The 15,668-nt window shown below is 40.6% G+C and overlaps 1 protein-coding gene across 1 annotated transcript; it reads right to left on the bottom strand.

The window, feature by feature from the left end:
- Positions 1-14,452: 14,452 nt before the first annotated feature.
- Positions 14,453-15,316, bottom strand: LOC115617210 (probable G-protein coupled receptor 141). Its single transcript, XM_030507447.1, has one exon. It carries the CDS (start codon positions 15,314-15,316, stop codon positions 14,453-14,455), a length of 864 nt encoding a protein of 287 aa, XP_030363307.1.
- Positions 15,317-15,668: the final 352 nt, after the last annotated feature.

The raw sequence follows: 15,668 nt of genomic DNA, 5'->3' as shown, positions 1-15,668 counted from the left end.
TCAGGGAAAAAGCTTGGCTTCTGAAAGGTAGATGAGACAGAATGTACAAAGTGAATGTACAGCTTGGGGTAATGTCAGTCTTTTACTTCCATCCATAACCAGGAACAGGAGGTAACTTCATAACATTCACTCACTGTCTGATTCACCAGTGTGCAAGAAATGAAATATAATTTAATAGAGCTGTCATTCAGTAGAGACCTTAGCAACTGCAGCAGAGCAGCTTAGCTAATCAGCAGGCACAACCTCCCCACAAAGTCTGTAGCAATTTGAAACAGCATCTACGAAATTCTACTTCCTTTCACATCGTTAAAATATGAATTCTTTCTAATTTGTTGGTAGGGGGGTTTTTAATTCTTAGTGATTAATTAGCACTTTATTATTAATTTGTGCGTGTTAATTGCGTGATCTTCCTTGCAAAAAAGGGAGGGTTTTGCATCCTTGTATACAAATCTGACAGTGCACAATTAGGGTGCACTATCTGCAGAAGGCACTGATGGGTTCCAGGTTGCTTTAGGCAAAAACTTTCTTCATGCCCAGTGGAGGTTTCTGTACTGCATCAACTAAATGTCTTGAAAAAGAATATGGTGTTCATCTGGCAGCTCAAAACAATCCAAAGGACGTCATTTGTACCTCTTCTCAACCACAAAAGGACAAGTAGACAGAGGACAGATTACAACAGAAGTATTTGTTTCTTGCCTCAAGGTCTGCTCTCCCTCATCTTAAATTGATTGCAATCATTTGTTATAAATGGTTTGTTTGTTTCTTTTGATGAATTTTGAAAATGTGCATGGTTATAAACTGAAGTCACTCGAGGTTACATTATATTCTTAGGTTGTGATTTACTGCATGTCTCAGATATTTGTTTTTCAAAATCACATAAAAGTTTCCTTCTGTTTCAGTAATTTTCTTACTTTGTTCTTAAAAATGCCATTGTGGATTTTTTTTTTTTTTTTTTTCAAATGGAGACAATTTTGTTGAGTTGGTAAATTCAGGAATTAAGGTAAAAGCTGACAATTTGGGCAGCAAGCAGAGACAAAAACGATCCATAGCCAATGGCTGCAATTGCTACATGGTCTTTTGAAACATTCCTGAGGTAAACTTGCTGTGTACTTTTGGTTTGAAAGTTGTTTATGAATAATGGGTTCTCTTCTATAAATATATCGAATTGAATATTGTAAACATTGAAACTTCCAGTTTGGTGATTTAAGAAAGTTATCTTTACTCAATTTATTTTGGAATCAGGAATCTGTGGTAACTACTTTTTATATGCTTTCTTGTTGGGCAGTTGTTTCGAACTCTACAATTGCTGTAGAAATAAATATAGCAATATTTTCAATTCATAGCTAGCTGCTGGGGAAAGGAAGATGAGATCTTAAAAAGTATGTACTGATTGCTTTGAAATAAAGTTCTCACCACAAAACAAAGTCAGTTTAACTAAGGCAAAAATTCACAAGGATGTGGGGTACTATCTGTCTAGTAAGATCTTTTTCTTACAAAAATGAGGGATTTACATGCAACCCTCTCTGACATGAATAACACTCAGGACTGGGCTGTCTTACAGAATTCATATTTCTTTTTCTGTGAACATTTGTGTTAAAGTCTGGACAAATCCAAGAACCTCAACAAATGGAATTACGAACAGTTAAAGAAGGTGAATAACTGCTCACAGGTGAATTCTGGGTGCTTTGACTTCATACCAGAAGAGGCAAATTCTGGTTTTTCATGGAAAGTTGCATACTTTTAGTATGAGACTCCAAAGATTTAGGAGTGATCATTCACCACTTTTTCACATCTCTTCTTTTTTACCTGCCTCTGCAAGCAGAGCAAACATAAATTTTTGTGGCACAGAAAGCTATACCACCAGCATCTTTGACCTGGTTTAGATTAAATTTGCCAGCAGGTACTACTACAGCTTGATTTAAAGGACCTGGAAACATCCAACACTGGATTCTCATGTGGCGTGGTAATGATGTCAGCCCGGTATCGCACATTTTAAAAAGGCAGATTAATTTGTTTCACTGGGGAGGAGAATATCTGTGGTTAAAATTGAGTGAAGATACATTGTGAAAGCTGTAACATAATATAAATGTAGTGTTCCCAATATTAATGCACAGGGAGGTTGTATATGAACTGTGTATGCATGTGTACGCAGTCAGAACATAAACCTACAGGAAGAAAGACATATTATTTTTCAACATTTGAAATTGATTCAGAAAAGCAGCCTTGGATTTGCTATACTTTTTCAGTTATGCCCTGCTCTTCCTTCCTGCTGCTGATTGCTGGCTTGCCTTCCCTCCACCCTGTCCTTTGCTGGAGTGGAATACAAATTATTGCTTTAGTGAAATCATTTATCCTGCAGGTTTCACAAGTGTGTTCTTTGAAATGGTTTGAGAAGTTGAATGTATATACTTTAAAATAGCTGCCACAAAAAAACCCAACAAACTTGCCAACAGGTGCTAACAAATCCTGAAAAGGAATCATTTGTAAGTTCATAATGTAGGGTCACTATGCATATATTTTAAAGAATAAACATCCTGGCTATACATCCTGTATTCATATTTCAAACTATACACATATCATATGAAAAAAAATAATCTTGAACACCCTAATACATAAATGGAATAGAATCATTTGAAATCCATTAGATTAGTTAGGAGTAGCGCCACTCACAAGCCTTCTCTGTTTTGAATTTTTCAGTCATTTTTGGATAACAGAGATTTTCTTCAATGTCATTTTCAACAGGCGAAGTAACTAAACCAGTTAAATGAGCCTGTATGTCTCAGAATGAAGGCAGATATGTGCATGTTTTGATTATCTGCTGCCACAACAGTTGCCAGAGTTGCTAGAAATGCCCATAGCATCATGCAGCAATTCAGCTGCGCCATGTGTGAATCATAAGCCCATTTCCAAGATGCAAAGGTGTCTTCTGAGGGCAGCTTTATGATGCTTATTGGCATTGGAACAGGTTGCCCAAAGAAGTGGTAAATGCTTCATCCCTGGCAGTGCTCAAAGCCAGGCTGGACAGAGCCTTGGGCGACATAGTCTAGTGTGAGGTGTCCCTGCCCATGGCAGGGGGGTTGGAACTAAGTGATCCTAAGGTCCTTTCCAACCCTAACTATTCTATGATTGTATATCACCATAATTACATAAGTACATAATATGTAATTTGTAATTACAAAAATGTAATTAGTTTTTTATTAAAAATCATAGCATAAAGTTAAATATTTTGCTTATCGTTGCCCCATTCATCCTGCCCAGTGTTTGTTCTCTTGTTTTTTTGTTACTGTAGATGTAGGAAACAGTAAGACCAGGGAGTTACATGATGTGCTTAATATCAAAGTCTTGTAGTTATGAACTATTTCAGAAGTTTTTTAAAGGATTATATAGTCTCTCCTGAGCTGCTTGTAAATGGTGTTTGTACCTCAGCAGAACTGGATACTGAAGAGAAATATGAATGGTGGAGGAGTGGAGTGAGGAGATGGTGACAGCTGACAGAACAGTAACAAGTTTGTACTAAAACTTCACACTTACTTTCTCCTACTGTTCTGAAGTGATAGACATGTGATACCATACAAAAAGCCGAGCAGCAGTGCAGTTGTCACTGCTTCTCCCTTCCTGCAGTCACACAGATTCTTTCTTTAGAGACGTTTTGTCGTTAAAATAAGAACCAGCTGGAAAAGGGAATAAAGAAGGTAATAAACTCGGTCTGGTTTTGTGTTTGTTTTTTTAATTTGCACTGTTTAGGTGGATCCTTCAGATACACCTCAGGCACTTCGTTAAAGAACTTTATTACTTAGTATATAATTAACGTACACTTCAGAATAATCTCCTTGATGGGACTTTCTCTTGGATTTTTGTGTTCTGCAATGTTTCCTCCTGGCATACTCACGTTTTCCTACAAACATAGGAATTTTATACCAGCACATTGAAGACAACACTCATACAACTGGTTAGAGTAGTTTAATGCCAAACTAGCCTGCCTGCAGGTTGCCACTACACCATGGTGTTGATGTTTACCAACACGCTGCCCATAAAGATCAGGAATTGGTAGGTTTTATAGAATCATAGGCTGGTTTGGGTTGGAAGGGACCTTAAAGCTCATCCAGTTCCAACCCCCTGCCATGGGCAGGGACACCTTCCACTAGAGCAGGTTGCTCCAAGCGCCTGTGTCCAACCTTATTTGGAGCTTAGGTTCTATCGTAATCTTAGCTTCCAAATTTATTGAATGGAGTGGGATGTCCTGAGCTTATTCCCCAGAGCTGGGCGCAGTCTGGAAAACCTGTACTGGCAGCAGAAAGCCAGCAAGTGGCATTAACTGCATTGGGGAGACTGTCAGAGAAGGCATCCTCCCATGCAGCAACTCCAAGAACTGGCAATCGGTATCTCTCATAAACTTATAAGTCGTGTGTAGTGATAATGCAACAGCAGTTTGATACATACTTTGTGAATGTCACTCCCTTCTATAGAAAGATTGAAATGTCCCTTGAAACAAAAGATATCTGAGGTCAAAAATAGTTTCAATAGTAAGACTTGAGGAAATCCATAATCGTCTTTTGTTTTCCTGTATGCTGGGGAAATCGATATATGTATCTTTCAGGTGATAGCGTAGCAATTTCAAGAATAACTACAAACCCAAAATACAATAACTAAGCGTGGCTACTCGAACGGTTCTCACCCTCCCTTCTTCAGCCACAGAAGCAACTTAGATTCAACTGTTGTTCAACAAGATGCCACAGGGTGGCAGTCTGACGTCTTTGAGGAGGAAAAGTTCTTTTCTGCCTTTCTGTTTCAATCTGTGTATATGTTACATTTTTATTTCCTCCCTTCTTGATTGCCTTCTCTTCTGAGCTTGGATTGTATTTTTATTATCCTTTCATGTCCTTCAGGTTCTAGAAGCCAACCTGCCCCACCGGATTTCAGTCTGGGTAGTTGTAGCTCGTGTGTGTGTACTTCTTGTCTTCTGAAGTTCTGATCAAGTCCAAGAATAACTTATAATTGAAATGAGGGTTTTCTTTTTAAAGAAATTTGATCTATAGCTTGTTTATAACTATAGGTTCTGGTTTTCATTTAAATCTTTATTCATGACTCACTGAAATGCTTCTTTTGCTAGTAACTACTTTCTGCATAACCAGGCTTTCTGTCATCAATCATATTGTCTGTTCAGTCAGAAGGGAAAGATGGAAAGAATGATAATATTGCAGATGCACTGATGTGCATCCTCAGAGCTTTAATAGGTTAAGTGTCAGCACCGAGGCACTTAAACATTGTCTATTGCACTAATACTGAAAAGTGGAGGAAAAGGAGAGCCGAGTCAGTTGACATTTATGCATGTATCTTATGCGTGCTAACTTACTATTTTCTCCCAATTGAAAGCAAATGTATATAAAGGAAAGGATTATGTAAAGATTGCTACTGTAAACGCATCAATTACTAATCTAAAATTATGAATGGAAGACTACCTTCCTGTGAGGAAGGGAAGAAAGACTGATTCAGCCATAAGAATTTGCTGTGTACTTTTCTACCCGATTTAACTTAGCATTTTGAAGAAGAGGTGGGGCAGGGAAGGAATAAGTTCTTGAAGCATCTCAACAAAGCAGCTCAACTGCAACCCACCTCTGAAATGCGAAGCAGCTCAATTATAACTCACCCCAGGTTCTCGTGCCCTTGGGTTTGGTGTTTGCTTTTATTTTTGAATATAGTGTTCTTAGCAGCAGACTGGTTTCAAGTATACTCTGCCTCCACCTGCTATGCAACCTGTGTGTTGTGGTTAGTAATTAATATTGGAGAACCTGAGACTAAACTACATCTCTCCACCAGCTTCACTGTTGTGCGCTTAATACCAGTGATGAATTCTGCCTACCTCCTTTCAAAGAGCTTGGGTAACTCAGGTCATTCCCCACAGATTTATCCGCATTGTACTGCCCAGTGTGGCTCAGGTACTGTAAATATTTCCAAAAGAATAATAAATGTCTAATGAGGCCATTAATACCAAATTGTGAAGCACTGGAAATTAGACCACTTCACAAGTATATGTGGAATGGGAAGAGCAGAAAGCTGGAGTGCTTGATCTGGGACTGTCAGTGGGGTGACTTAGCAGTTTGGTTGTTAAAGACAAGTATGGACGGAGATCAGTTGGGCAAAATACTTCCCTTATGTTGCCAGAGGTACATGTATTTTTCTCATACTGGGTTCCAGAAGTTAGATAGAATAAGGCAGATATCTGGGCTCTCTGAGTAGTGATGAAGATAGAGTGGTGAGTTCAGATGTTAATTCTCCTATTTATCTTAAACACCTATTCTTGAAAGTGATGGATTGTCTGCTGAAAGGACCCATTTCTTCAAGATGACTCGCTTAAACTATACAAACACCTTTTGGGTGGCCACAGCAGCAGCAAATGACTGTGATGAACGGGAAGTTTAAAAAGTGGGAAGACAAGGAGAGATAACACCAACCGCAGAGTGATTCATTACAGCCAAATGGAAAAAAGCTTTTGTAACCTCCCCTGATCTTTTTAAAAACCACTCTGTTAAATGTTATGCACTACTGCTCCTTTTCAGTGCGTGCTTTTCAAATAGGAGATTACCTGACATAATTGGGTTACAGTAGCTCCACTGATACAAAGGACATTCTCAATTCCAGGTGTGTTTGCCTGAGGAAACACATGGGTGTCTGTGAGGGGTAGTGAAAGGCAATCTGTTCAGAGGCCAGCTCAGCTCATGGTGAGGAACCTGACAGACCTGGGTACTCACTAAGAGGACTGAAATGTAGGAAACACAGAAGCTATCCAGACAACTTGGAGAGTGTCACTTGGTGGTTAGGCCACTGGCAAAGAGGAAACACACATGACAATGTGTAAGAGGCTTTCTGAGGAGCTGACAACTGGGTAGATACATCTGAGCATGGTGAAGAAGGAAGGAACTAGATGATCTTTAAGATCCCTTCCAGCTGTAACCATTCTCTGATTCTGTGATCCTGGGACAGTGCTGATGAGTAATCCCACTTGAGTCTTTCATGGCACCAAACCCAACAAAAAATATCACGATACTACCAAGTGCTACAGTTCTGTTAAACAGATTTGAGAAGAAATATGTCAAAAAAGGCTTCTAATGGTGGCACATTTTGAGTCATCTAACATAAACGATTATGGTATCAAACATACAAGGCAGTTATTGGAAAATGTATCTGAATGACTTGAGTTAATAACTGCATTGTTGTGAAAGCTTCATAATGTGGTGCTCTTCATGCTGTCACAGCTATCGCCTATGCACAGACAACATTCTGCACAATAAAACTAATGTGGCGCTTAGAGTGACAAAGCTGAGGACCTTCTTTTTCTCATGACATTACAGGAAAAGCTACTTGATAAAACAGAAGTCAAGTCAAAAGAAAGAACAGATAATGTAGGACAAGGGGTGGTGGTTTTAAACTGGGAGAGGGTAGATATAGATTAGATATTAAGAAGAAATTCTTCCCTGTGAGGGTGCTGAGGCGCTGGCACAGGGTGCCCAGAGAAGCTGTGGCTGCCCCATCCCTGGCAGTGTTCAAGGCCAGGTTGGACACAGGGGCTTGGAGCAACCTGCTCTAGTGGAAGGTGTCCCTGCCCGTGGCAGAGGTTGGAACTGGGTGAGCTTTAAGGTCCCTTCAACACAAACCAGGCTGGGATTCTACAATTCTATATGACTGGGTTTCCAGTCACTGCACTGTTTGTGCTCAACCTAGCTACCTTTTTAATGAAAGAAAAGGCATCATCAGGTGCTTGAGAGAAATATGGCTGCATACTAGACTACAGCTAAACCCATAAATGTTACAAACTACCCAATAGAGATTTGCTACATGGCAGCAGATATTTCTTCTCTACTGAAATTATTGTGGTGGTGGAACGTTTGTTGCTAGCTTTTCTCCTCATCAGTGAATCAAGTTGTGCTTGCACCTTTTTTGCATTACTTCCAGGTGAGTTCGTACCGACAGGAATTAAATGTTTTAAAACATATTTGCGAGCTTCTAATTTCCAGCAATATTTCCAAACTGCTCATATTTTCCTTAGACAGACTTTGCGTGTTTCAGCATCTGGTCAATTCAGTCAATCTTCTGCCAAAGTTTATTAGTTTGTTAGTTGCCTGAACTTGCTTTAAAGGAAATGCAAAGACAGACTCTGACATGCCATCATGTATTGGCAGTTTTAGAGCCAGAGACAAACCTTGTTCCTCTTAGAGACTTCTGTTTCCGACTGAGTTTGACCCTTGCAACAGCACCTTTCATTTATTGCGCAAGGTGAGCACACATCTGAGAAGCTTGTAGGACAGCCTGGACCTTCCACAGCACAGACCCCACAGTGCAGAAGGCTTCCTGATGTTCTCTCTGCTGCTGTCACCAGCCATGTCTGGCAGAACCCATCTCTTCAAGAGGACTGGCTTAAACTATACAGACGGGTGACTGTGTGTTGGAACAACAGGCAGTGGTGAGTGCAAGGCATGTCGAGACTATCAAGGCTGTTGATTAATATTGATCCACTGAGACTGCAAAAAGCAAGATGTCCTCACAGCAGAAAACTCCAAGCTTTAGCTTACCTAGCTGTGTGCTAGAAGAGTGTTCCTAAAGTCCAAGGATCATGGCATTACAGCTTGATGTAGAACCTGCCTGTTTCAGGTGATTTTTGTTTTGATCAGAGGACATACAAGCTCTTACCCCTCCCTGGCTCCTTGCGTTATCCCTGTGCTGTGATCCCTGAGGCAGAAGCATCCCAGACATACCGCTGTGCTCTGTGGCTGGATGACAAAGTGACAGCTCTGGGGTGGCAGAGCCTCCATCACTCTTCAGCTGCAGCCTTCCTGATGGCAGCAGCTCAGGGAAATGTCAGCGTGAGCAGACAGTCGGGTGCTGACAGCCTGTTACCTGCTGGCAGGCAAGCCAGGGTGCTTTGATCAGACTCCCACTAGCTCATGCAAGGTGGGTGTGCAGGGACAGACGTGAGAGGAGAGCTTTTTCTCAGGAACCATTTCCTGAGGAGCTGGCCACTGCAGAAATACGCGTAGAGGATGTATTGCTTTCTTATTAGGCTATTATTCTGTCTGATCAGACAGGATCTTATTAAACAGATTTTATTCTGCCTGAAAGCAACAGAACAGCACTTCTTTTTAACTGAATTCCTTTTCAAGCTCTGTGAGCAGTAGTAAAATAATAATTCTAGAAGAAAACTAAAGGAATTGGATATTGTCGTACTTAATAATAGAGATATTCTGATTTGGGGGTGACTTCAGAGAGCAATTCAACATCTACAAGTGCAACCCATCATTTTGGTCCACCAAGACTCTCCTGAAAATACGTTCAATTTTTCCCTAGCATTTCACCTCTGTTTATCAGCCAGCAATGGCTGTTTTTCCTTGACCCATCAAATTTTGTTAGCTTACTTCCGAGACATCTTTTGGAGCTGCCTCTTTTGTTTTGTTTTTTTATGTATTTCTCTTCAGATTCTCTTAACTCCTTTGTCCTTTTAAACAAAACAAAATATGCAAATCATTATGAGTTGCACATTTCCTTCTTCTCCCATTCTCCTTTGCGTTCTTTTGTCTTGACCAATAATGGCCTGAGTTTTGCAATTGAGCTGTTTCTCTTTTATAAAACCTAAGATTTTGTTATTGTTGTCTCAGTTTTGCAGACTTCCCAGAGTTCCTTCATTTCCTCTACATGGTTCTAATCTATCTGTAATGCTTCACATATAGATACTGCTGTTGTGAGATTATTTTGTCAATTATTCTTATCCATACAGAACATGCTGTCAGAGGAAGCAAAGGTTGTCTCATGAATCAGAGGGCTGTGTCTATTCCATGTATATGATATGAGTCTTAGAACAAAGCTATCAAGTTAAGGTGGTTGCATGGTGGGAGCCACCTTAAACTGCAGATGCCCCATAGGATGAACTCCCAAGCCTTAGCTGAAATTATTGATATCAGTCCTTAAATCTGTGACTTTGCACTTAAAAGTATTTGTTTTCAACAAATACTCACATCTATTTCTCAGTTTTTAAGAGTAATTTGTCTGAAAATATATTTCTCCTTTGAAGATTTCTAAGAGTAAGGAGGAAAGATTACTAGTAATTAGGATAAGTGCCTTTATACAGGTACAAATGTTTTTAGGGTAACTGCAGCGGGTAGCAGCAGAGATGAAGCAGAAGAGTACCTGGTGACCTAAGATGCACATCCTGTTTACGGGGCAGGCTCCACCAGCCTGTGCACTGACATTTTGTGCTTTCACAGTAGAGCCAGAGGGCAATGAAAGAGACACCAGGAGCAGCAGATGAATCATCTTGGTGGTGTTCCTCACTGTGGAAAAGCCTCTTCCTGAATTCATTTCTTCATTTGCTCCATCCATGGTACGCAGGCAGTCACCTGGTTAGGTTAAGCTTTGGGAAAGAAGGATACAGGAGACAGACTAGAGGTGTTTGCCTTGCATCCTGATTCTTTCCTTCATTTCTCTTGGATGCATGGAATTCTGATGTGTGTTGCCCAAGACATGCTATTGTTGCATAAAACACTGTAAGTTCTAATACAGCAATAAATTGCATTAATCTGCTGGACAAGAAAATAAAAAAGCACTATGATAAGGTAGAGCCTTTATATGATATTAAACAATAGCATAAAAACACATGCTGCTTTCATTTCATATTCTGCTTGGTGGAAGTATCGTATGCCAAGCAAATCCAACGACACATCTTCTGTCGGTACACCACTGATGGTTACTCAAGGATGTGAAAAAGAATCCTTCAGCCATGTTTTTTAATAAAACCTCTTCCCATAGCAGTTCTTCCTCTTTCATCTTCATATCCTCTCTCTGTGGAAACCATCTCTAAAACATTGCAGTATGAAACCCAGCAGATTCATGTGAAAAGGCTATGAAGTGGAAAAACCCTTCCTCTCTCTGATGTTATAAAAGCAACTGGAAGCTGTGGGGTTTGCTGCCCATTTGTAACTTAGTAGGTTTTTAAAAATTCTTCTTTTGTGTCTCTGTGGGTTTAGTTTGATCTGATATGTATTCTCTGTGTAACAATCATTGCTATAAATGCTGCCCTCGTGTAGTTTTTCTGCAACGTTTTCAGCCAGGTGCTTACAAGTAATTTTCAACACAAAACTCCTTTTATAAGTTCTGCCCTGCAGATAGCTGCTCCATGGCTGATGGTCACACTCAAAACCCCAAACTGGAGTGCACATGGTGTAAAGCAGGCACTGTAGTGTGCTCTTATGTTTAGGATTGAAATGGGAAAAATAAAGAGGCTGTTACGAAAACTGCTGCTCAGAACAAGGACACCCTCAAGCATGTGAATCCTACGCTTGGGGAATGACCTCTTCGTAGCAAAGACCCCCCCTGAAAATCAAGGGATTTGGATAGCCAGGACAAGGGATTCAGGCTCAAACAATGAAAATCCAAGGCAGATTACAGCTTTGACCTGGATCCCTGGGCAGAGTATGTGAAGTGAACGATTTCATTATCCATGGGGACCAAGTTGGTCTATCTGTATCCCATGCACACTCTGCAACTGTGCATCCCCACACCATCCTGCCTCACCTCTTACAAGTCACTTTCTTTAGCTCATACATCCGTAACTGGAAAGGCAATGCTCTTCAGCTACTGCAGACAGGAGAATGGGGACTGTAAATTGCAATGAGCTGCCTGATATGTATGGGTTGGGCATCTTGAGCCATCTGAGGCAAATAGCATTACTTGATCATCTTTTCTTTCTCTCCATCAAAATCTGTTAGTGCTGAGAATGCCAGTGCTTGAGTGGAAAAGGGAAAAACAAACAAGGGAGGGCGAGTGTGCCTTTGTTTCCTCCTAATGCATCTGTTCCTTCTGTTTGCTTACAGAGAGGGGCATGCCCATCTGACAGCACCATCAATATGACCTTTTGCTATAAGCAGGCAGAAGGAACAGATGCATCAGGAGGAAATGGAGACCATTCTTTTCCCATCTAAGCATTGCTGTTCTGGATACTAGCAGATATGAATTAACAAAGATATGCCCCTTGTGCAGTTTGCTGTGAGTGAGCTCACCTCACCCTCAGCACTGTTTAAAAGGTAGAAACAGGCCACCTATAGTAGTAGCATCTAGTTGTGACAGCAGTGAGCACACTGGGTTTTGATGATAAGAGTTCTCTTGCTCTGCCTATAGCTTTCTGTTATCAAACTAGTTTAGGAAGCCAGGTGTAGAAATGGGATTTTGGTTTTGTTTTGGTTGGTTGGTTTTGCTCTTTTTTATGCAGAACTTCATGCAGAGAACAACGACGGAAGATACATTTAACAGCTTGATATTCTTCCCTTCAGAATGTCTGGGGATTTTCCCAGTGTTCATTTGACGGCATTAAAAATGAATGGGATGACTAAATGGTTTACAATTTTACATATTCAGTTAGCATGAAAGCAATTACTTGTGTGTATAATTATCTCCAGAATTATTTGGATCATGCAAATGGCATTCAAACCAACCGCTTGTAACTGTTTTCCAGGGGATGTGTCATTACATAATTCTTAGTAAGAACAGAACCCTACAATCTGAGCCCAATATTATTGCCCTTTCACAATTTACTTCTCAGATTATCCTCCTAGAGAGTGATAACTTTCTATTTTCACCAGTTTTCAGAGTGCTTCCAGACCTCAGCAGGGGACTGGGTATTGAATAGAGCTTATATCTATCACTTTAATGTGAGTCTTAGATGCAACAACGCTGGGATCAATGCTCAATCCATTACCATCTGAATTAAGAGGGCCATACTGAGACAAGTGACGGGTTTGACCTCACATGGCTGAGCCCTAGTTAGTGACTGAAGATACAGCAAAAATGGTCCAGCATGAAAAAATGAAAAAGGAGCTTAGATTAAAATGCAGAAAACTTGAGGACTTGCTGATGGTTCCCTGGACACCTCCTGCTTTCTGAAAGAGGCAGAAAGGATCCAGGAACTGAAACGTAAAGGCACAAACATTTAATCAGGATTGATGAAGTAGGCTCAAAGAAACACCCATAATCTGAAGCATCCCCAGCATTATTTTACAGGTGTAACTTTTTAACCCTTCCAAATCAAGTTTTGACCTTGTTTGAATCCAGGGATTGTAGCACTTCTGTAGCAAAGGTTGCCAGACTCAAAAATTATGGCAATTTATGGGGTTATGAAGGAGGAAGGATACCCTTATGTGACTCCTAGGAGTCTGGAGTGGGAGAAATCTGGCCTCAAGCTGTTGGGATGCAGCAAATGACAGCAAGGCCTTTGGCAGACGGGTGAAAGACCTTCTGCACTGAGCAGAACAGGCAGGATGCAATCATGAAAATGACCTTTTACATAATGAAGGTAAACCAGAGATTCCCAGAACGGATGTGGTTCCCAAAGAATATAATCTGTCTAATGGGGAAAACATATACTCCAGCACAAGTTTGTATACAACGAGCATATGTTGAACTGATTAAACACAGTTCAGTTAGTTTATTCTAGTTTTGCTTTGTTACATGTGTAAATGGGAAAAACATGGCATCTGATAATAAATCTACAGGAAACTAAAAGTGACCAAACATCAAAGGTTTTCTGAAGGCTGATAAAATAGTTGCCTCACTTAAAAAAACAAGGATCAAGGACCAGACCTCTCGGTTTGGATTCCAGATCTAGTTATGAGACCACAGTAACCTGTTTCTTTGACTGCAATGGACCTTAGGGATAACAGCCCCAGATGGAGTCCTGATGGGAGAGTAACATAAGGCAGAAGTTTGAAACCTGTGACTTGCTCTGCTCTCACTCGCTCTAAGTGTGTAATTACCACAATGCAGTGAGCTGTTTGTGGGTTTGGAGTGAAGCAACTAAAGGTAAAGTTGTGAAAATAACTGTTCTTATATAATTTAATTTAATTATACACTTCTATAAGTGAAGAAAGAAGGATTCTGCTGAAATATTCTACTACAATATTTCATTCATTCCCTGTTTCATGCCTTGATTACTTTTTATTTGAGTAGAGTTTATGTCCTTGTGATATAAAATCACTCGTACAAAAATCCTGTAAAGGAATGTCTTTCTTTCCTCTCTTCCCTTCAGCATTACAATTGCCAGAATTTGTTAGATGACAATTTACTGGCCACAGTGGGTTGGTGTTAGTGACATACTTTGAGTTAAAATTAGAAAGGAATGGGTGCTGTAATTGTTAGAGAGGGACAGCTGAAGAAAGTTTTAATGAAGCTTCAGGATGTAACTCTTAGGTTAAAGTCTGGAGCAAGACTCACGTGTCTGCCTTCAAGAGAGAAGATAAAAAACAGTACTTCTGAAAGATGGATCTTACTGGTCTGCAAAAGGCAAACAGCTCTACAGGCCTATGCAGCCCTGCTGAAAGCTCAGCAGTTTCCCTAGCAAAGTCCTGACACAGTTTTATTTCTGCCAAAAGCCAGTATTGACACACTGCAGCTGGATTTCCTGGTAGTTCACAGGTCAGTGGGCTATTCCTGTTAGGAAGCACAACATATCCAAGCAGCACATTGTTGTTAAAGCTAAAAAAATTTCATTGTATAAGAGTAGTTTATAATCTTTATCCAGGTGGTAGTTTTGGATGTAATACACTCTGAACACATGATGAGGCATAAAGCACACTAATGTTACCAAGATGAAGAAGAAACTCTTTGCCTGAGCCCTGAATTCCACATGGGAGTTAATGTCAGGCCAGTATTTCACAGCCAGTCTATAGATCACTAACAACTGCACTACGGTGAGCACAGCACAAACTGTCACCAAAATCCCAACCAAGCAGTAGTTGATGATCACCATGTGTGCCTCTTGTATTTCTCTGTGGAACTGAAAGCATTCAGAGGACTGGTACATCTTCGAGGTGCCATAGTACGACAGAAGAAGAGGGGTGACCACCAGGGCTCCCACCAGCCAAACAGCACCCACCCAGGCTGTAGTGTAGCACCTCCTAAACTCGAGTTGGAAGAGGCGTATTATGATGATGCCCACATAAAACGCAAAGGTGGCATACATGTGGATGTAGATGATGATACTTGCTAGCTTGCAGGCGAACCTCCCAAATTTCCATTCCCTTAAAATGTAATAGCTGAGGCGGAAGGGGATGCTGAGCAGCATAAAGGTGTGCAGCACCAGGAGGCTGATGATGAAAATGGTTATCACAGATCGTGATTGCCGTTGAAACAACTGATGGGACATCATGATGATCCCAAGGGTGCCGCCAGCCAGGTTGATGATGTACAGGGCTATGAGAATGGTGTGGAGCCTCTCTGAGATGTGTGGCAGTGTCTCGTTGGAGGAATGGTTCTGCTGGGTTGCACTGCAGTTCAGCATCCTCCTAAGCTCCTTCCTTCAAAGGTTACTGAAAGTGAAAAATACTGAAATGTGAAGAAGTTGTACCTATAATTTGTTGATACTTTATGAAGACACCTGTGCCATCTTTTAGCATCTCGCTGGATGGGTTCAGGACACCTGTAAGGCAGCAACAGTCTCAGTTTCTAGCATACAGCACATTAAAAATAAAGATCTGCAGCTAAAAGTTGAATTTCTTCTTGCTTCAGAAGAAATTGAAGTGCTCCGAGTCTTTTTGCTATAGAATTTCACCTGAGTTATTCTACTGCAAATACCTGGGCTATTCTAAGCTTAAACTTAATTTAGGAACAATCTTCTGCAAGATATAATCCCA

Source organism: Strigops habroptila, chromosome 1 (genome assembly GCF_004027225.2).
Source record: "Strigops habroptila isolate Jane chromosome 1, bStrHab1.2.pri, whole genome shotgun sequence".
NCBI lineage: Eukaryota > Metazoa > Chordata > Aves > Psittaciformes > Psittacidae > Strigops > Strigops habroptila.
This window is presented reverse-complemented; position numbering and strand designations above follow the sequence as displayed.